This window comes from Salarias fasciatus, chromosome 1 (assembly GCF_902148845.1).
Source record: "Salarias fasciatus chromosome 1, fSalaFa1.1, whole genome shotgun sequence".
NCBI lineage: Eukaryota > Metazoa > Chordata > Actinopteri > Blenniiformes > Blenniidae > Salarias > Salarias fasciatus.
In genome coordinates this window covers 6,988,057-7,010,372 of record NC_043745.1, presented here as the reverse complement: position 1 = coordinate 7,010,372, position 22,316 = coordinate 6,988,057, and the positions used below count along the sequence as shown (strand labels likewise).

The 22,316-nt window shown below is 44.1% G+C and overlaps 1 protein-coding gene across 1 annotated transcript in view; it reads right to left on the bottom strand.

Moving 5' to 3' along the window:
* The window catches only part of LOC115396181 (cell migration-inducing and hyaluronan-binding protein-like), a 152,974-nt gene that overhangs the window by 46,292 nt on the left and 84,366 nt on the right, over positions 1-22,316 (bottom strand). Inside the window, exons 6-11 of the mRNA XM_030102297.1 lie at positions 20,345-20,524; positions 15,562-15,632; positions 15,276-15,371; positions 12,430-12,551; positions 7,075-7,222; positions 5,589-5,780 (exon numbers count right to left, since the gene is read on the bottom strand). Coding sequence (XP_029958157.1) covers positions 5,589-5,780; positions 7,075-7,222; positions 12,430-12,551; positions 15,276-15,371; positions 15,562-15,632; positions 20,345-20,524 — 809 coding nt within the window. The remainder of the gene's footprint in view (positions 1-5,588; positions 5,781-7,074; positions 7,223-12,429; positions 12,552-15,275; positions 15,372-15,561; positions 15,633-20,344; positions 20,525-22,316) is intronic.

The following is a 22,316-nucleotide window of genomic DNA, read 5'->3' as shown; positions in this document are numbered from 1 at the left end:
TGGATAAAGAAAGGTTAAACGAACTGATGAAATGGCCAGGCCTCGTGTTGTTGTGACTGAACAGGTTCCATCTGTCGGGACGTCGAATAAGAGAAGCACACCGATGCTTTATTTTCGCCCCGCGGTGCAGAAGCAGTTAATATAGTGTTTTGTGCATTTTGAAGAGGTTCATCATTTGTCTGGAATGATCAGAAGCCAGAGGATATTTCCCAGATGTCAGTGTCCTGCTGCAGACCAAGCGCGAGGAACGCAATCTGTCTTCCTGTGGCTGCAGGTCATTTATTCACTTCATAACATTTATTTTTCTATTTTCTCCTCTCATTATCATTTATGCCATTTAGAGCAGTCGAGAGTTCAACATGCAACATGCAGGCACAACTTGTTGGGCCCAAGCTGGTAAATAGCCGCAGGCCTTCTCTCTCCGTGTGCCTCCGACATCCATTTCCCAAACAATAAAAACAACACACCCTCTCTGTTTGTGCATAACCTCCACGCCTTGGGGAATAGACTTGATTATCAGTGCGTGCTGGAAAACGCTGCCGCGAAGTGGCACGCGAGCAGGAATTAATGAATCGGATTACAGTCACGCAGAGAGTGACAGGAGCTCAGAGGAAAAGCCTCCCAGCTCCGGCTCGGATTTCCAGTCCGGATGGCAAAACATCGGGCGACGTCTAAGATGCCATGAAAAACAAGAGGCGAAAGGTGGGGAGGAGGGAAGCTGCCGAGGGCTGATCTTCCAACGCAGCCAGGCAGAGAGAACAAAAACAACAAACAAACAAAAAAATCTGAAAACGTAACCCGGACCAGAAATCCAAAGCAAAAAGAATCCAGAGTTGACTCATTTCGCAGCGTGCCCCGGTGCTGGGAAGCGACAGCTATGAGACGAAATGTCACAACATGTTACTGTTGACTTTCAGCCGCTGCGAACAGGAGGATTCTTCAAACAGCAAGACACAAAGGCCGTTTGAACTTACAGAGGAGAGCAGCGACGCCTGACAGGGCCGACCTGAGGAACCATGCTCATTGTGGTGGCACTGAAAGAAATGGAGTGTCTCTTTGTGCATGAGGGCATATCGGCGTGCACCGCGGTGTGCCGGCGTGTGTGTGGCGGCATGAATAGGGTCAGTCAAGAGCGCACAATCCTCAAAAAGCAGGCTGAGACTTTCCCCTGGCCGTGAGTCAGACCAAACACCTTCCACTGACTCCCACACACTGCTGCAGGCTGTATCCACCTGGCCTCACACACACACACACACACAGGCACAGGCACACGCACACACACACACACTTCCCACAGCCCCTGATGTGGCTTCGTCTTCTTTCCTGAAGCACCGTCACCAAAACTGTGAGTAATCTGTGAAAACCGCTGACAAGTAAACATTCTAATGTCTTTCAGGAGGTCAGAGCCGATGAACCTCCGGCAGCTCCAACACACTGCTGCAAGAGTAACGAGAGAAACGGGCAGAAGGCATTGAAAGATATCAGATCTCTATTCTCTTAACCTTTTATCTCTTTTAAATTCCCAGGAATGATAGTGAAGAACATTTCAGTACAACTAAGAGACAGTGTAGAAAGAAAATGTATCATTAGCACATTTTAAAACATGTCAAACACCATTAAAATCATTAAAAATGACTAAAAAGTCTGTAAATAATTCTGCAAAAACATTGTTTAGCCTTGTCCTACTGTATCATGAATTATCTGCAATAAATATGACTTACAAAAGCATGACACACATATTTAAGAACGTACACTAGCTTCATAAATACAAAACCTTTCTTAACTAGAGAATGGTATTTTAATGGTCATTCAAGGTAAATACATGAATGAGCTGAACTGATTTGTTTAAGTAAAGGGGCAAAAACAGCTGAAAACAGCAAACATCACAATGTTTAGTGCAAATATTTAATTAGATTTTATGCAATTTGCATTAAAGTACAAAAAAACATGTAAAGCCTACCAAATACAGTGACTCGTATCAAGATGTAGTTGACTTTTTGGAGTATAATGTGAATTATTTTAATGCACAACTGCCTTAATACCCAAGTTACACCATATTTTAGGCCCTGTTTACCGACAGAAGCATCGTTTTTGCACTTCCACTTCAGAAATGTTTTTCTTTCACACTACAACGTTTAGAGAATGATGTCTGTTTCCACGGAAATGGAAAAATGCTGGAAAAGACGCAGTTAGCATGCCAGGCCACGAGTTGGCGCCATTGGCTGTTTCTCTAACAAAACCACACACGCATGTGCACAGAGAACAAAAGTCTATAAACTTGAACAGTGATGTTTTCAGTGGCTCTGAGCACCGCTGTGGTGTAAATGGATCCCAAAACACAACAAGAAGTTTCCTTATTCATTTGAAAACATAGTTGTGTAAAGGGGAGAGAGAAGAGATCAGGCGTCAGACTTTATCATCTGTTGTATCGTATCATTCTCACAGGCTCACTCGGGTTACCTTGACTTTCTTGGTGATGCTGCTGTAGGTTTAGACTGCTTGACTGTTTTTGAGTCCGGGCTCTGTGCCACTGCTTCAATCTTCATTATTATTCTTTTCAATCATTACTGGGTTCTAATAGTCTTTGAAATTTACATTTACAATTTCTAACAGCTAATGGATAAGTGAACTAAGTGCTTTAGAAGGTGAAAGCATTCCCTGGTTAATTCAAGCATCTGGCATTAACAGTATTCAGTGTTATAGTTAGATATTTCTGTCATTAGGCAGCAATGCAATCAAGAGCTCACAAAAATGTAAAGAGCAGTTCCTGTAGGCACAAAGACTATAAACTAACTATAATGCAAATTTTAATCAATTAAGAGCTGCAGTGTAATTAGTTTGATCTGTCGAGAGCAGGAGAGCTTCGTATCACTGCTTTCAGAAAATACAAAAAAGCCTGATGATTTGATGAGCTACACATTCAGCACATGCAGGGACCTGGCTGTATGCATAATTCCTGTTGTTAAACAATCACTTCACAGGTGAACTCTGCAGCTTCAAATGATTGTGTTGTCTGAACTCCACCTGCTGCTGCATCACTCGGGCACAGAGTGTGATTACCCCTTCATCATTCAAATGGGCCACCTCAGTGTGCGAAAGGTTACCAGAAGGCATTGGCGTTTAAAGAAATTGATTCCACACACCCCGCCTCACCTCTTCTCTGTGAGTGATGCTTTTTATTTGTGTTGGTTGCTCTTTTTTCATTAGGCCTGCCTCCTTTCTGTCTGCTGCTGTCAGCTCTCGCTTTAACCTTGTGGAACACTTTGCAACAAAGTGTTTCATGATTTTTTTTTTTCAGCATTATAAAAGTGAAGCACACTGAAAAACACCAGCATGCCACAGCCTGCAATTTCAGTCTGGACCAGAACTCTGACAAATGAAACGAAAATTGTGAGTTCATGAATATTGCTTCCAGGGTTCTCTTGGAAGTTTTGGCTGCAGCTTCACTCAGAAGCCTTGAAATGTCCCTGCAGGTCAACGCTGATGTCCTGAAAGTGCAGCATCAAGCATCAGTATGGAACTTAGGAGTGGAGGTAGGAACACTCAGAACAAAGCCGTCGTTAATATTTATCACTTTATCCAACTTCAGGCTGCAGACAGCTGTGGCTGATTGAAAATTGTAAAGCATGGACAGGTCACCAGTCCATGTCAACACACACTCACACACACACACACACACACACACACACACACACACACACTCAAACCCACTCAGGACCCGTTTAAGTGACGACATTTTCAGAGGAAACAGCCAAAATGCTGAAAAGTAAAATTGAAGGTTCGCTTTTGGTGTTATCGATTTCTAAAAAAAGTAGAAAATGTGCACATTCAAGGTTAAGTGCATGTCAAATAAAAGAAAAGTAAAATCACAGCATTTCTTAATATTACTTCTATATTTACGCCCCACTCCTCCAGATATTAACATGTGCTGTCAAGCTCTAGAGGCTGGCTGTGCAGTGTGAAGCCCTGGTTCAGCACACACTACTGCACTGGAATCTCCACCAAATCCAGCCCTGAACACATTAATATTTATCTGCAGGAGCATCTCCTCGGCTGGGCGGCCCGGTGTGAATCCGAGCAGTCTGTATGTCTGCCATGAGCCCTGAAATGTGCTGCAGCTTCCCTCATTAATCCAAACACTTTAATTGAGGACTCTTAACGGGTCACACCGTGTGCTTGACTGTGTGTTTGATGGAATGGAGACGTGTCCAAACTATAGAAGATGGATGGATCTCTGAGGCAACAATATCCTGGATAATATACGGAGTATTCACACAATCACAGCAACACCGTCTTGAACAAAAACTATTTTTCACGCTGCCTGCAGCTCAATCGAGACAACAGAACATCACACAAAGCATCCAGTCTGGCCGGAGGGGTCCGTCTCCGCTCTGCACCCCCGTCCTTTCATGCATGCAGACCGTCTCAGACACACTCCTGGAGGAGGCTTGGCAACGCAGCGAGCCCCGCCCACTCTGCTCCGCGGGCCTCTGGCAGCACTCATCCAAGCATCAGTAACCCAGTGATGGATGTTGTTATTGTTCTAAATGATGTTGGTTAAATGGCGTATTAATGGAGCATTGTGGGCTGCAAGGCGTTGCAGTGGTTAGAATTCTAGTCCCACAGTGTGAAGTCCAGACCTGAGCATGAAATTCTTTTGAAACAGCGTTGCTCCCGCAGGGTGGTGTCACGACAAGATGTCAAAGTTTAAAGGTATAATGGATGATTTTCTCGAAAAAGTTGAAGCCAAACGTCTGTTACTCGCTTTTTGAAAAACGCGCATGCGGCAGACCATCCTACCTGCTCTGCTGCTCCTACGAGCGCGCTTGACGGGGTGACGCAAGCATTTCTCCAGCGTGATTGACCTGTTGGAGGACCAATAGTTGACGCTCGCATCACGCCATTCATTGGCTAAAACATCGTCCATTATACCTTTAAATCTGGGCTTTTATTGTCTGGAATTAACATGTAGGCCTGGGTCTGATGTAGTATTGAAATACTTCTTTCACACTGACGCACTGAGTCCATCAAGGTCCAGGAATCGCTCAGGTCTGCGTATCGCAGCCAGAAATCGATTCACCCACTGTCGTAAGCGAGACCTGAAATGCCGTCGAGTTAAAAGGTTCTGCGTTTGCAGCTCTTCACAAACCTCTCTCCAATAAGCCGGTAGAAACGTAGGATGAAAAACATTTGTTGTTATTTAGTCCTGCTGTTGACGTTGGTGTCATGTATCATCTTTAGAAATGCACTGCATTAGTGAAAATGACAGGAAGACAATGTAAAGCAGCTTGCACAAATATCTAAGCTGCATAAAAACACCGGTGTTTCCCAGCAGCGAGAGCAGCTTTTGTTCCAGGATTATGTGGAGATGGATTTTGCTTACACGGCGTTTTTTTCCCCGCACTGATGAAGCAAACCCTAATCGCTTTACTTCATTGGGCAAATCCGCACACGCATTCACTATTGGTGACAGCTGCCACGCAAGGTGCTGAGCCTCCGCCGGGAGCCACGTCCGGCTCCGCGCTTCGCTGGCGGACACAAAGGACGAGAGCAGAGACGCCAACAGGCCGGACGTCGTCGTTTCTTACCTTTGACCTTGACCTGATGGGGGGAGCAGGTGGGACAGGGCAGCAGGGTGAACTCCTCCGCCTGGTGCATGGAGTAGTCCGTGCTGGCCACCACCACCCGGTCCCCGGGCCTCCACCCTGCCGGCTGCTCGTCCAGCTCCAGGACGCTGCTGTTCGACAGGATGTCGATGGAAATGGAGGCCTGAGGACGGACTGCAGGGACAGGATGTGAGAGTTAGAGCGGACGCAGTGGTACAGGGCGACACCAGGACGGGTAAACATGGCCAGCACCTTCAGGGTATCACTGCATAATTTAGTTTGTGGCTTGTTGAGGAGTGTTGAGGAAGGGAGAAGCAATGAGTCTCCACTTTTTTTTAAACGCACTTTTGTCAAGGTTTGTGACTCCGGTCTTACAAAGTCCCATTTTTAATGGTGTTCTGAAAATTATTGCCTGTTCCTCAAGATAACAGAATGTTAGGCGGGCTCCATTCTGTATTCCTGCATGTTTGTTTTGCTCGGCGTGTCAGTTAATTCTGGGTAATCACAGTTTGTTTACTGGACTATGACCTGAGGAGGATTTGACTAGTGATGCCTGAAGCGTGGCAGCCAGCTTCCAGTCAAATTACAAACGTGGATGGCTTGCAGTCAGTTTCCAAAGTCACAGTTCTGGAGCTCACACTGCGACCCGGCGGCAGACAGCCGCTGCTTATTTCTGCACGCAGGGAAAGAGGAAACCACGCAGTACCAGCGAGCAGAGGGCCTTATCTCAACACATTATTCATGGACTTACTGCCTCCCTCCCCTTCGCTTCCTGATGCTGTACAGTGTTGTAACTCTTCATCGTGACACATTACCTCAGGAAACATTGCACAGAGCCAGAGTAATCTTTTTTGGATAAGAATTAAGTAACTTTTAACTCGCTTATATCTTCACTTGTTGACACTTTGTCTTGATTGGCTGCACTTGCTCGCACAGTGTGTGGGAAAAAGAAGTGACCCATCATTTCTGAATATATTCGGAAACATTCTTCACACAGTTGGGAAAGCATTCTATTACAACACATCTTGGCTTGAAAACACATTCTCAGATTTTTTTTAAAACGAAAGCAAACAAAGGCTTGTTTTTTCTCCTGGTGAAAAGCAGTCGCCCTGTGACACATTGTGCTTGAAGGGGAAACTGTGGACTGATGCAAATGGGCTGTACCCGGCTTCAACGTGACAAAACACAAACACTCCCAAGCCCCGTCCACAGAACACACCGAGTCACAGAGGGGCAAGTCCAGACGGGGGTCCGCCGTGTCTCGGGGAGGCTGGAACGCTGCCCGCCTGGCAGGCGTTCCCAGCACCACCATGTGGGCTCCATACATTCCAGCCATAGCAGTCCGACCACACACACACTTCTCTTCCTCGTGTTTCACTGCGTGTATCAACACTGATCATCTTAAGCCGTCCATGACGCTGCAGTCATGATAACCGGTAATTGTGGCGCAACGGAGCGTAGGACGTACCCAGCTTTCCGCAGAGGAAGCGGACCCGGTAGTTGTGACACATGCCATGCGCCTGGTCCTTGTTGAGGCACACAAAGCCGTAGTCCTTGTCGTTCTTGTAGATCACGTCTCCTGTCTGATTGGACGGGATGCCGTCGTGGGTTTCAGCCTGTAAGACCAACAGAGAGCACGTTCAGGTGTCTGTCAAGACTGAGAAGCTCTGGAGCGTCGAAAGGAAGCCAGAGAGGCGTCTGGCCGGTCGACGTTGCGACATGTTTGCTGGCCTCTGAAGTGGCGTGTTTTTGCGGCAGACATCTGGTATTTGTCGAGTGTCTGGCCTGTTTCGTTGGCCAACAGATGGAAATTTCACAAAGGCCACTGGCGCTGAGGGGTTAGGCCTCACTGTGCCATTGTTTCCCATACGCTCTCAACGCGACAACTCACTTGGGATCAGTCAGGCACGTGACAATTTTTGCTACATCGCCCCAAAACATTTCCTCACAGCTGGCGCAACAAAGCAGTACAGTAAGTGACAGATGTCCAACACTTAGCTTGATTTAATCCTGCATGCTCACACATGGAGGCTCCATGTAAGACGCTCAACCTCTGTTTTGTTTTTTTTTCTGTCATCAGACTCAGACGGGGGAAATAAGGATCTAACAGCCAATATTGGTACGGGAGAACCATCCACTACACCACCTGACCCAGGGTCCGCTGTGGCTGATCAAGTACTAAGACTATGTGGATAAGCATCATTTTTGTCATTTTAATTTCAGAATGTTTGTGTTTACATGGCAAAGTTTTGAAAATGACGTGCTTAGAACAGCACACACATTAGCAAAGGGCGAACACAGACATTCTGACAAATAGATGAAAGCTGGACTGCAATCCACGGCAACTGGCAACTCTGAAACTACCAAGTCCAGGAGAAAACGGTCTGGAGGAAAATATTGTTATTGTCCATATATTCGTGCATGGGCCTGATGTTTGACACCCCTGACTAAATTAGTAATCCAAAAGGCAATTAAAGGCACACTGAGCAGCATAAGAACATACACAAGAAGCAATCAAACCAGAATTTTAAAGAAAGGTTCTGTAAATATTTTAAAAAAATATATCTACTTAGAAAAATATCAATAAATGTAGGCCTAATAATAAAATGAGCTGATTACATAAAAATCATGAAGCGAGGGCCATCCCTATCGAGCAGTTACGATCCTTTTAATTTGTGACACAAAAACCATGAAACAAGTTTAATTATTATCACTGTCTTTGCTAATTGATAAGACTGGTCAATCAATGCTAACTGAGGCTTATTCCAAATCATTATTGAAATGTGTGTGTGTGTGTGTGTGTGTGTGTGTGTGTGTGTGTGTGTGTGTGTGTGTGTGTGTGTGTGTGTGTGTGTGTGTGCGCGTGTGTGTACCATTAGGTTTAATTTGACTATTTTACTTTGTACTTCAGTGTGTTTTTGAGAAATTGGGCCTTAATATTCTTATTCAAATAAAGGACTTTGGCTGCTTCAGACAGTCGTGTCTGTCCCTCTACTTAGAGGAAGCAGCGCAGCTTTGCTTCCTCAGGGTGAAATAACTTCATGAACTGGCAAAGTAACAATCCTTTAAATCGGTTTCTGTTAACGATGAGAGCTTTAAAAGCAGATTTTGACTTCTTCATTGTTAGCGCTGAGGTACAAAGCCAAAGAAAAGCAGACACACAGAGCCTCTTCACATCTTTTCAGCACGGTCAGATAACCAGCCTCCAATCACACGTAATATCTTGGAACGAGACGGCGAAAAACACTTGGCTGCTAAAAATAGAGGTCCCACAGAGCCAAATTATACGGTGAAAACTGCAAACGGAGGAAAACTTTGACTGTGTCAAGAATGTGTGGAAAACCGATGACAAGCTCTGAGCTGTGGGGGGGGGGGGGGGGGGGGGGGGGGGGGGCAGATTTACAGAGTGTTTATAGTCAATTTGCAGCTACCTTACATGTAGGAAAAGACAAATAAACCAAGAAAACTTCAAGAATTAAGTGCTGCTGTGCAGTAAGAAGACAGATTGTATGGGGGTTTAAGGAGGAAGCCAATTGAACAGCAGCTGAGAGCGGCTGGAGCCCAGAGTGGCTATTTTATTTATTTTGCAGAGCTGGTCTGGGTGTTGGGAGGCGGCGCGGCCAAACCTGGCACCCCTTGTTATCTTCATGGAGGCTAACAGCTGCTGCTTTATGGTTCCTGGCTGAGGCTGTGCTGAGTCCCAGCAGCACGGTAATGGCACACTGCTCCACGCCGACGATCGGCCGACCGAGGACGGATAGACGGCTCGTCACGACCCACAGACTCAGCACGCCGGTGCGGCAGCCACCCTTCCACTGATCAAAGTGACTTTATTAATGCTGCATAAGTGTTTGGGTTTATGTTCATATCATTTGGCCCCATGAGCAATTCACTCCCCCTGTTGTGGTTGATCGTGGAAATTTACACACAAACGCAGCAGGAACAATCAGAAGCGGAGCGAATCAGCAAAACGGAAGCAGAGAAGACGACATACAGTTCGATGGACACAGTTCGACATTACATGATCAAAGAGAATAGTGTACAAAGTAATACAGGAAACAAATGAGATGAGACAAGATCATCAAAACTGGGGAGTCAGAAATGGAGGAAAACAAATCACAAACACAGAAGACAACTGAAGAGTTTGAGGGGAAAGAAACTGGTGGAAAAACCTTAAAACACATGCGATAGAGTTGACTTCATTGCTACAATAGGTTGAAAATGTAATAAATCAGAGAGGAAGACATTAAATGGGGAAAAAAAACCCATTGAGATCAGTCATGTGATCCGAATCTGTCAGAATGTCTTGGTTTACCTTTCAGAAGCAGCATGTGAGCTGTACTGGAACAGAGGCCTACAGGGAGCTGACTTTAACATTTCAACACCACAGGCACATAATTAGCAGATGTACCATTACTTTATCTAAAGATGAAACTCAACTATTTCTGAAATATTCCACTTTTGCAATTTGCAGAGAGAGGAACATCTCCCCAGGCTGTCAAACATTTACACACAGGCAGCTGGAGGGCTTCTCAATATTAGCTCCGCACTGAGGAAAAGTTTCGTGCTTTCTGATGATAACCTATCAGCAGGCTTCCAAGTTGCTTCGGATGAATATGGTAATGACCTAGTTACCAGCACCGGCACCTCTCCGCTCCGTACAACAGCTATCAGTGTCCCAGGTAGGTGCGACCGTGCATGTGCTGCGTTCATGCACATACAGAAGGAGCCCAGGGCAACGTTTGCAACTTCCTCAAGCACCTGCGGCCAGTCGCTGCTTTAATATGAAGAAAGGGAGCTGTGGCTCAGTTAGCACTTCAAACTTAGGCTGCAGAGTTCTGGACAAGACACTGAACTCAAATCACCCCAGAGATCATTAGAGTGTGTGTGGATGGATTAATGTGACTGATCTGAAATCAATCCTCCACTGGGACTGGTCACCCCCTCCAAGTACACTGAGACAAAGTGTGCTGTTTAAAGGTGCAATCAGTGTGAAATTTACTATAAAATCAACTGAAATCATTCCCATTTTTCACCTGTCAGTGAAGAAACATGACCTTTAAACAATCTGTCGTCTCCATCAATCAATCATTGTGTTGGTAAAGTTTTTTCTTTCAAAATGAGAGTTCCAGGACAGAACAATGTCGGAGACCGTTACTCTTCTGGGTTCCAGAGCCAATCATATGTGAGTTCCCCAGGTGGACAAACAAGCAGCGCAGCAATTCATATTGCTGTACTGGCTTTGCGCTTGCGCACCATGTGCACGAGATGCCGGTCGTGCACGTGTGCCACACGCTGCTAGAGCAACACACCTCAACTGTCTACTACAGTTACTTATAGTCCTCCAAACTTTTCAACCTGCGTGGCGCTCTCCAGAGAGGAGGTGGGGGAGGGGGGAAGTACGTTATATGATGTAATATTACTTACTGCACTTATAAGCCACAGTTTGTATGACATTTCAAGTGAAAACGCACTATTTTTGAGTTTCGTTTCATCAAATTTTCCCGTTGAGATGTTTTCAGTAGGCTGTCTGTTAACATGGAAATGCTGAATACAATGCAGTTACCTTGTAGGCCAGAGGTTGGCGCTGGTGATTGGTTTTGTAATGAATCTACACATACATAAGCAGACGACAATAAACTGTAAACATTAAGAATGGGAGAAAACAGACTTCCGTATGGACAGAACACCAGGTTGGATTGTTGTTACGGTGACTCTCAACTCAAACTAGCAGGTCCAGGAGAATTTGGACTGGGAGTTAAGACACTCTGGAGGGAGATGTTACCGTCCATCTGCTCATGAATATGCAGATGCACTATATAACACGGCCATGGTGCGCATGCACAGGTAGCAGCTTTCCAGCTGGGTCGGAGCAGCTTCAAAAAGTCCCACCTTATCATTGGTTTTCAAAAAGTTGCATTTTTATTGGCTCTACTGCAGGGAAAGTAATGAGAACTGCAAAGACATATTGTTTTTGTAAGTTAAGATAATGGCAACAATGTGAAGGGGTAAGTATTCATGTCTTCCTACTCCTATCCATGCATGTAAAAGACACTGGCACATACGGTGTTGACTCTTTTATACTGTATTGCTTTTGTAACTGGATGTTCTCTTTTTCTTTCTGTCCTTTGAGTATTTACTTCTTCTTTTTCTTCTTTACATGTTCAATATAAAGCTTCTCACTTTAAAAAAAAAAAAGCAACACTTATCTTAAAACCCATTTTCATCCTTAGGCTTTTCCCCAGCCTGAGACTCTGCTCCATTTTTATCATTGTCTTTTAATTGTATTTGCTGTGTGTTTATGTATGCATAGCACTTTGCTTCAGCTGTACTCATTTTTAAAGTGCTATACAAATAAAGTTGAGTTGAGTTACCAGTATCTGAGTATCACACTCAGCTCTACCTTTCATTAGCCGGTCCAGTTAAAATCGTAAACTAATTTGTGTCTGATATCCCTTTTTTTGCTACATCTGTGCTTCTTCTCTAGTCACGATTGACCCAGTCTTAAAATAGATTAATATCAAAATATTTCTGATTTAATCTTATCAAAAAGAACATTATTCAGTTATACATCACTCATGTTTGTTTAACAAAACATAACTGATTGGCACAGAACAGCCTCAGTGTACAAAACCACCAAAATAATTAAACATAAAATGTATGAAAATGTGAATTATATGAGGGTTAAATAGCAGCAGATGTAGAAGGAATATGAATTGGTGGAGGAGCTGAATGCAGCCTTAAAGTATTTACTGTCAGGCTAAATCCAGCCGTTCTGAGTGCTTGAGTGTCCGCTTGTTGGTCAGGGTGGGAGAAACCTTACCTGGATATCGAGCGGGCTGCTGCACAGCCGGTCTGGATAGGCCTGGTGGAGGTCCGACAGCTTCTCCCAGTCCCCAGACCCTCTTTCATCATCCCGGTCGAACCAGTCGGACCACTCTGCCTCTGTGACACACACACACACACACACACACACACACACACAGATAACGGCTCGTCAGTGGTCCAAGTGGTAGTAGAGTAATCTCTGTCAAAGCTGTGACTTGTAGTCCATTTCTGCTGTCAGAAGGCATTTGTATGAGGATAATTGAAGTCGGCTTCTCTTCCCGTGACGCTGGCTGCCTGGCTGCCACAGCAGGGGGTTGTCCATTTGACGGTGGGCCTGAATTTCAATCTGGCGTTTGGCGAGGCAGTTCGGGCCTGCATGCACGTCTGTCCACGTTTTTTTTTAACTGCATGCCCATCATTTACACATATCTGTGTCCATATCTGCTAGTGAAGGTGAGGCGGTTTCTATTAAGTAGAGCTGCTGACTGGAGATGAGTGTGTGTGTGTTTGGGATCTGCCTGGAACTGGTGTTAAATGAGATGCCAGTAAGAAGAGCGAACACGTACATGACGGACGTCTTGATGGGAGGAGAATGTGGTGAAGACATTATCAAGCCTGATTATTTCGATTTTCCACTACAGAAAATATGACTCCGAGTCCACACTGCTTGGACTGTTAAACCTCAATTTTGAAGTACGAGAAATAAAAACAACAGAAATGGTTCAGTTTTAAATGTAATCAGGGATACATGCGCAGCAACCAAACAATCAGAAAGCACCATTTTCACAGCTCGCATGCATCCACTGTTTGCTTACAGAATCTCTAAACATCTCTTGTATCCATCTAGAACAGAGTTGTATGGATGGGAGGTCAACGATAAAGGAAATTAGCATAACCAATGCGTGGATTACAACTGTTTTAGATCGATATTACACAGAAATGAAGTGAACTTAAGGTACGGCCCCGGGTCCTTTGGAAACGTAATTTTAAAACTACTTGCGCAGGTCAGGACTCTCATGAACACTCTAAAGTTTGTTTCCTTTGTGCTTCTGGATTTCAGCTTCCGCTCAAAAAGCTAATAACTTTCCCTCAATCCAGTCGGTGATCTTCAGATTGCTGATATTTCAGATGCATCTGTTGATAGGACTCAGGGAGCAGCCTTCCAGCATGATGGTGCCTCCACCATGCTTTGCAGTAGATAATCACAACTTTATGAGCTTCATCTGGTGTCCTATGAAAAAATCTGATGCTCTGCGCTAGAAGCAGGTGAAATATGAAATGAAAAAGTGCTGAATGATGCTCTGTTGGATGAGGGTCAACATGGAGTTGCCTGAATTTGCAGCAAATTTCAAAAAGGCGGCTTATTTTCTGTAAATCCGCAGGACAATTATCCGTGTTGTTGTTTTTTTTACCCCATTCTTTTATGCAACATGTGACAGAGTATAATTATGAAATTGACCGTTTATTCAGCTCCTACGGATGCCAGAAAAACAGTTTGTATAAACACAGTGATAGAAATACAAACCCCAACACATTTTTTTATCCAGTAAATACATCAACATTAATTACAAGCAGCAGTGATGAAGTCTTTCAATAAATACTGAATGGAGAACTACAGCTTGGACCTGCTGTGCTGTTATAGTTGAGTGCAACATGCTTGAGTACGTTTAGTGAACTTATGTTTCTGGATCGTCAGTGATGCCATTATTGACGATGATTCAGCCGTCCCAGAGAAACACTGAGCGTGTTTGTCACTTGTCCAGTTTCATGGCCATGAGGAACTTGAGGTGGCTTTCATGGAAACAGATCAGGGACACATCTCAAGGAGTAACACTGCAAAAGAGTTGAGGGTTATATTCCTGATCAGGATTTTCCTGTATTTCTTCATATCTCAACAGTGAAGGAAGATTTTTCACTGACCGACAGTTTCCGTCAGCAGTTCACTAGTCTGTGTGGTTAGGGTCAGCAGTGAATAGGATGGGTTACATCGGGGGATTAATAAAGTTCACCCACTTAAACGGACTTAATTAATCCCCATGGAGACCCTCGAATTCCGTTGGGAACAATTTGGGGTTTACAGTGTTGGCCAAGGACACTTTGACTTGTGGGAGGATTGAACCAGAAAATGGATTAACTGAGCGCCAGTCGCACCACAAGCACACTACATTACATGACATGCCCCAAAAACCCTCATTTTTACAGCAGTGGGCCATTTCATAAGCACAATTTCCCAAAATAAATAAATAAATAAAATAAAAACAAAACCACCGAGTGTCTTCCTCCAGAAGTGAAAATAAAAAACTCTTTTCTCGTTTTGGGTGTCTGTCTGCAGGACAACGTGGTCACAGTCACTGCAAATGCAACTTTTTGAAAACGGCTGTCTCTGTGTTACTGAGAGAAAACACAACTTTTCTGAAATGCTTCTGCTGCACATGCGCACCATGGCTGTAGTAAATAGTTCACCAGCAAACACTTGTGGCCCAACATGAAGAACACTTTGTTTTCAGTGTTTCAGCCATCGTTTTTAAAATGTAGCTCTGCAAGCATGACATTTTTCACTTGAAAATTTCACTTTAAACGTCTCGTAAAGCAGCAGTTCACAGCATACCATGTGATAAATGTCAGTTATTTGTTTCTGACTATGCTCCCTTGTGTTTTTTTAATTGCATTTGGATACAAAGTGCCTCTAAATGCTGCGTTTTAATTGCTGCTTTATAATTAAAATGAACTGGAATTGAACTGATAAGGGAGAGAGACGATTTCTGCTAATGCTGGACCTCGGGACAGATGACATTCTGATGAATGTCATGTGTGATTGAGCCATAAATAAAGATGGTCTACCTTGCACCCACTGGCTGCTGGTGGTAATGGTAAAATGCTCCCCAAAGCTTGACTTGAAATCATGGGCGCTGCGGGCCTCTGAGGAAGCTTTGGTCCCTGTTGAAACACACACACACACACACACACACACACACACACAGATTAGAAAAGCCCTTTCATGGTGAAATGAAGCCATCATGGTCTCCTCTCACAGTGAACTCCGCTTTGATCACGTTCTGTTAAAACATTCTTCCTACGCATGTAAGATCAAGTGTGGAGCAAAAAAAAAAATGAAATTGACTCCCACCTTGATAGATGGCGTGATCCTCCACAGCAGAAGACGCGTCGCCTTTTGTCACTATAAAGGTCCAGGGATGTCTGGGGTGGCAAAGTAGGATGATGAAAGGAGCCGCAAGGCGAGAGGAGAAAGAGAAGAAGAAGACAGAAGAGAGAGAAGACAGTGAATAGAGACACACACAGTGTGTTTTCACTCCTTGACATGTATTGATTCCTTATAGAGTTACTATAAGCGTAAAATCTTAAAACACATCCTTATCAAAAATGTTGTTTGTTATTAGAGAAGAAGTTCAGCAGACTGACTTCTCAATTAACAAAACTCCCTTCTAAAGTCGATACTCTAAAGTGCTTCTACTGTGAGCAGGTTTAAGTAATCGCACTCTGTTCGAGAGTGAATAATCTGCAACCAAAGGCCCAGCAGGGCCCCAAGAGAATATTCTCTTTATTATTCATAGGCATGTTTTAGCTATCACAATGAATAAAGCATCCGTTTTCTAAACCACTTTATCCAACAGAGGGTCTCTGGGGGTTTGGAGTCGATCCTGGCTGACTATGGATGAAGGCAGAGTGCAGCCTGGACAGGTCAGCAGTCCATCACAGGGCCAACACACAGCGACACACACCACCGTTCACACATCTGGAGTCACCTCAACTCACACTCAAACCTGGGGTTTTTTTAGCAACAGGAGGAGAGCGCCGACCAGTACATCCTCATGAATTCATTCATTCATTCAACAAAAAAAAAAACAAAACAAAAAGAAAAACAAGAAAACAAGTTCTCCAGTAGTACAACTGCATTTCTTTGCCGTCAGCTGGCAGTACGTGTGAGGAAACCTCATTTTAGGGCCACACATAAGCAAACTGCATCAGTCTGGAACCATCAAAGGAGGCGCGGTGCGACGCTTTGTGTCGGGAGAGCAGCGTCCAATTGATGTGACACTGCCACAATTTGCATAGCAACAAAAGAATAAAGCCACAACTTCAAACCGCGTTCTTCATCTCAGTTTAATCTTATATTTTGCTGAGCTTTAAAAAAAAACAAAAAAAAAAACAGCATAAGACAGGCGGAGAGGTGTGTTTCTGTATTTCTTCGCTGTGACAGCCGCAGTAAACATATGCAAATGACATAACTGCAAATGTATCGCCGAGTCATCCCTGTCTCATAAATTCCAGCTTATTAAAATGTCTCTGAGTGCGCCGCAAATTGCACAGCCTCCCTCTCCTGATGACACCGGTGTCGGCCCGTTTGGCGATGGCATGAAGAGAGCGAGGCGACAGGAGTCATTAGGCAGGAATTTCAGCGGCGCCTCGCCGCTGCTCCCATCCATTCAGCCTGTCCTCCGCGGCATCCGCCACCAGAAGGAAAGTGCAAATTGGGAAAGAAACTTGTGCTCTGCCCTCAAACCATTTATTAAGTGCGGTGTCTCCTGCAGTCCCAATGGCAAACATTAAGTTTCAGGCATGAAGCACGGGGTCAACCGTGTCAAGACGTCTGCTCCCGCCACACAATGAGGAGAAGCAATATCGTTTACTATGCAGAGTCATCCCCAACAGTGCTGCATTGTTTCCCCTCAAAACAACAACACAATAACGTGCTGTGTGAGAAATCTGCAAGGTGTTCAAGCACGCGCTCCGACAGCCCTTGTCTCAGAAACTGTCAGTCTTCTTCAGGAGATTCTGTGTCATGGCACGATTCAGTTTCTACTCTCTGTTGTATTGATGACCAACTCATACTCTCCTTACAGGAAGAGCTTCTAATCCTCGACACCTTCTGCAGACTGAGATACAGCAGAACTGGAGAACACACGACGGGATCAGCTGCTACATTTAACACCAAATGGAGGGTGTGTACCATATGTAGGAATGTGTGGCGGCTTCACGGGCGCCAAGTCTGGAGCGAAATGCATTAAAAGGCACCATCCGTGGTCACCAACATGTCAGGCTCGCTTCCTTTCCTCCAATCATTTCAGGGTACCAGTGGCAGGCAGCGGGCAGACCGATTGGCTCATCGGACGCCACCTTGGTGGCGTGATCCCGTCGTCTTTTTTAGCCAAGCAGCATTAGCATAATTTGTCCAGATACAGGAGTGACTGGTAATTGAGTGACTCATCGAATATGAAGAGGTGATCGACTTCCTGTGGCTCTGCAGATAAAGACACTGAGGTCAGGGAGGTGTGCAGGAAGCCGCCACATGTCTCAGGTCAAGTAATAGCCCTTGGCTGACTGACTTCCTGTTAGATCCTAATAGAAAATTATCCATGTTAGCGATTTTCTGACATCCAAAGAGAAGTGAATGGATTTTGCTTATATATGCATTTTACTGCCTGAGCAGTTTAAACCTTGCTTTATGGATTAGCTCAAGGGTGTCAAACGTAAGGCTGGAGGGTCAAAACCGGCCCACAGGAGGCTCCAATCCGGGCCTGTCAAACCACCAAGGAAGTGGTGAAATACTTGTGTGATGAGATTTAGTCTTAAATCGAAACTCCAGAGAAAAGAACAGATTTCTCTTGATTCACTGGCATTCTAGTGAAAGCTTTCAGCTATGTGATCTTGCTGGGATGACGCTGACGTCTATCTTTTGTTGAGATTGCGTAGAAACTGGATTACTGTGAGATTGTAGATTACACTGCAGACAAGCATCGAACACCCTCTGTGTACCTGCAAACCTGTTAACACACGCAGCAAAGTGAAAGTAAGATGTCACACACACACACACACACACACACACACACACACACACACACACACACACACACACACACACACACACACACACACACACGCTCAGTCTTGTATTTCTATCCTTGTGGGGACCGTCCATTGACTCCCATTCATGTCTAGCCCCTAACCCTGACCCTTACCCTAACCCTAACCCACACCACAACAAAGCCTAACCCTAAAGAAATGTTTTTGCACTTTTACTTTTTTCAGTAACAACAACATGGTCAAGAAAACACTGTTTCTCCTACTTAGGACCGGAAAAAGGTCCCCACAAGGCACGTCGTTCCACGTTTTGCTATCCTTGTGGGGACATTTGGCCCCGACAAGGATAGAAATACAAGAACACACACACACACACACACACACACACACACAGCCAGAGTGCTTAAGCAGGCAGTGCATCTTGAGCTTTGTAATCTCTGGGATCACGGTTTTGCTTTAAAAACAACTTGTGGTTGACCCAGCGTTCTGTTTGAGGGTTTTCCACAGGTGATTAAGATCTTTCCTTTCCTCAGTTAATTCAGTGGCCCTGAATCAGCAGGAAAGGGTGCACACGGCAGCATTAGCACTTGGCTGCAGGATTCTGTGGTTTGGTTTGATGCAGATGCCACTGACTCCTTCCCTCCGACCACATCTGACTCATCGGTCCGTAGAAAATGATCCCGGCGCGTCTGTGGCTCGTCCAGGTGCGCCGCGTCAACATTCACAGGCTCCTTAATGTGGTTTTCAACTCTTCACACTCCAGTTAAGTCCATTTTGGCAATGTGGGACACTGACCTTTACCGAAGTGACAGTGGCTTTTGAAAAGTTTGACATTTCAGGGAAGGTTCACTGTGAGGTTGATGGCTGTTTTTATGTCACCGTGACCACAGGTGTAGGGAACAGTCTGAGGAATAGACGCTTGGAGAACTAACACCGGTCAATACAGGGCCGCTCCTGCACAGCAGATCGATGAAAGGATTTTCAGTGTTACTTGTCTACGGACATAATCTGAAAAACAATTAAATGAATCAATATAACTGCATTTGGGAGATGGTTTTTATGTGGGTTTGCCGGTGTTGTGCACATTACCAAAAGTTTCCTATTGACTCTCGTTACATAAAGCTACCTCACATTTACTGCAAATTAAAAGACATTCAATGAGTCTGAAAAGTAACTTATCTGCTATTCTCCCATTTTCTTGTAATGATAACTCATGAAACAGAAACTTTGTTACTGTCGGTCTACTTGGCAATGTTCAGAAGAACAACTTAAAAAAAGTAAAATAAAGAACTACTATCCAGTTTTAGGACATTATACAAGTTGGTAGGACTTGTTCTGGGTTCCACTAGTTACCCCTAACCAAGTGCTGGTGATCTTCAACCACGATGCAGAGGAGAATACTTTAACCCCACCCTGTGGTAAAGCTGATGAATCAGAATGTGGGATGTGCAGACAATATCCCACCCAGCAAACTGCTACCACAGCTGTACTTGTAGGAAGCGTCAGTATTTCACCTAATAATACTAATTTACTACTGGAAGCAGTGGTGTTTCTGGACCGGGCTCCTTCAGATTGTACTGTTCACTGCATGGGGTCAGCTTCTTTAAAGCACTAGCAGAGCGTTTTTTTTTTTTTTTTTGTGACACTCAGCATCCACTTTGCAGGCCTTGCTTATTGAACCGTTGTGTAATGATTGCAGGTATAGCAAACAAAGTGGCCTCTGAGTGTATCTGTTTTCTTTTACAAACGTTCCAGTGGAGATGGTTTATTGAAAATCATTAAGCATTAAAAGGTCCCCCAAAGCTGCAGGGATTAATTAGAAACAGACAGCAATTCATTGTGATTCACCTGAGGTTCCAACATTTTCTCATTAATTCGCAGTAATCAATTAAAAGAATGCTCCAGACAATAGTGCGCTGGGAGCTTCAAAAACACCTTTCTATTTCTTGACATGGTGTGAGCTGAATACCTCTCTCTTTGTCTTGAAAGTAGCTAATTTGCAAAAAGTATCCTGAAACACCGTTATTATGAGCGGCCCATCAAGAACTTCAGGCTTTTTAATATAAATCACAGCGAAACTGACGGCTCACCGAAATCCCAGACTGCTGATGTGTTTGCTGCCCAGCCTGGTCAGGCTCTTCTTGGCCGAGTCCTCTAGGTTGTTGGAGCCCTCGTCGTTGACCACCATGGCCAGGATGAGCCCCTCCTCGATGCCGTCCACATACTTTGCCAGACGGTGGCTTTCATTCTTGCTCCGGTATGTGTCGAACCTAAAGGGATTAAAAAAAGATAAATAATCTGCTGTGGAAAGTTCCTCTGTAACTTAAACAGTTCCTCTATACCTCTGGCTATGTTATTTCTTCTTGATTTAAAAATAACACAATGGCGCTTAGAAATGAAGGCGTGCATTTATAATAAAAGCAATAGCTCTCACTCATTTAGACTACATGGACCACAGCGCTGTGACATCTCAGCTTTACACCCACAGGAGGTTTCATGATCTCCAATTCTGAATGCAACTCATCAATATGTAGTAGAAGCCATTTTCATAGCTCTATCAACCTCCCCTTTAATGTGAAAGCTTGTTTCTGTGCATTTATTTAGAGGAGCGTCCAAACGCTGAATAAAAAGTCCTGGGGTTGACGTTTCTGGTCTGCTTGATTGTTAAGGTCTAGGAAAAACTCTTCGATGCTTCTGTGCTTCTAATTGTAAAAATGAGCTACAGTGATGCTGTAAAAGATCAGGGCATTCCCTCAACGGTTTATGAAAACTTTAGTGCTGTCAGTTTTAATCGCATTGATCGCAATTAATCGTGATTAATTCATGGAGAGCTGTCAACAGTTAACTTTTTTAAAGTTGAGATTAATCGCAATGAAGAATCTAATCCTCATAAATCAGTCCCAATGTCAGGAAAAAGACTATTATCCTCTAGTTCTTTTCTTTGACCCAACTGGCAGACCTCAATGGATTAATCACGATTAAAACTGACAGCACTAGAAAACTTACACACAGATAATTGTCATGTTTCAGCTTTAGGATTTCCCTAAAAGGACTTCAAAATCTTGGTGAGGCATGCTTATAATGTTCCTACTTTACTTTTAAGCTTGCCAACAGGAAAGCCTCGTGAGATACAACATTTAATTCCCAAAAGGGTCATAAACACACAAACCATAACTAAATCAAAGTCAAAGAAACATACACAAACAGAAAATATCATTAGATATCCAGTACTATTAAGAAACACCATCACCACCAGTTTTTCAGCAAAGTAAAATATGCTGGGAATTTGTAATAAATCTGAGTAAATACTATACAAGACTGTCATCTGCATACAACTGAATCGGACATGTACAGCCAGTCAGGTATCAATCATTCATAAAGATAGAAATGAAAAGTGGTCCGAAGGCAGACTCCTGGGGAACGCCCTTTTGAGAGTAATTTAGTTACAGTAGATTGATGATTTTCAAGAAGAAGCTTCTCAGAATAAAGCAGGCAAAATGAGCTTATTCAGAAGAAAAGAGGGAATCAGGTTGAAAGATCTTGATCTGGGATGTCAAACATATTTTAGTACAGGGGCCACATAGAGCACATCTGAGAGTGAAGCTAGTTTGTTAGCTTTCACGTCAGCATCACTGATATCTCAGCTCAGGTCTCAGTGTTGTGTCATGTTCACTACTCTGAAGAAATTCTTCAAAAAAATTAAAATCAACGTCTTTTGCTGGGTGATTTGGCACAGGATTTGAGGCTCTTGCAGGCCAGTTTTGGCTCACGAGCCTTATGTTTCCCACCCCTGCCACATGGAAAGACCAATTCAAATAGCAAGTTTTCATTAAAACTGTAACCCTAACCCAAACGATGACATTCAAAGATGATACATGAGTGAATAATAGCAGAGCTGAGGTGGTGGAAAAGTTGGACTGAAAACCGGCTGCAGATTTGAGCCTGTCCATCGTAGAATGGATAGAAAGGTGTGTTTGATCACTCCACTCCAACATCCCATTGCTCCACAGTTTATTACACCAACTTGTTAGACACTTGGCATCATGGCCACTGATGTAAGGC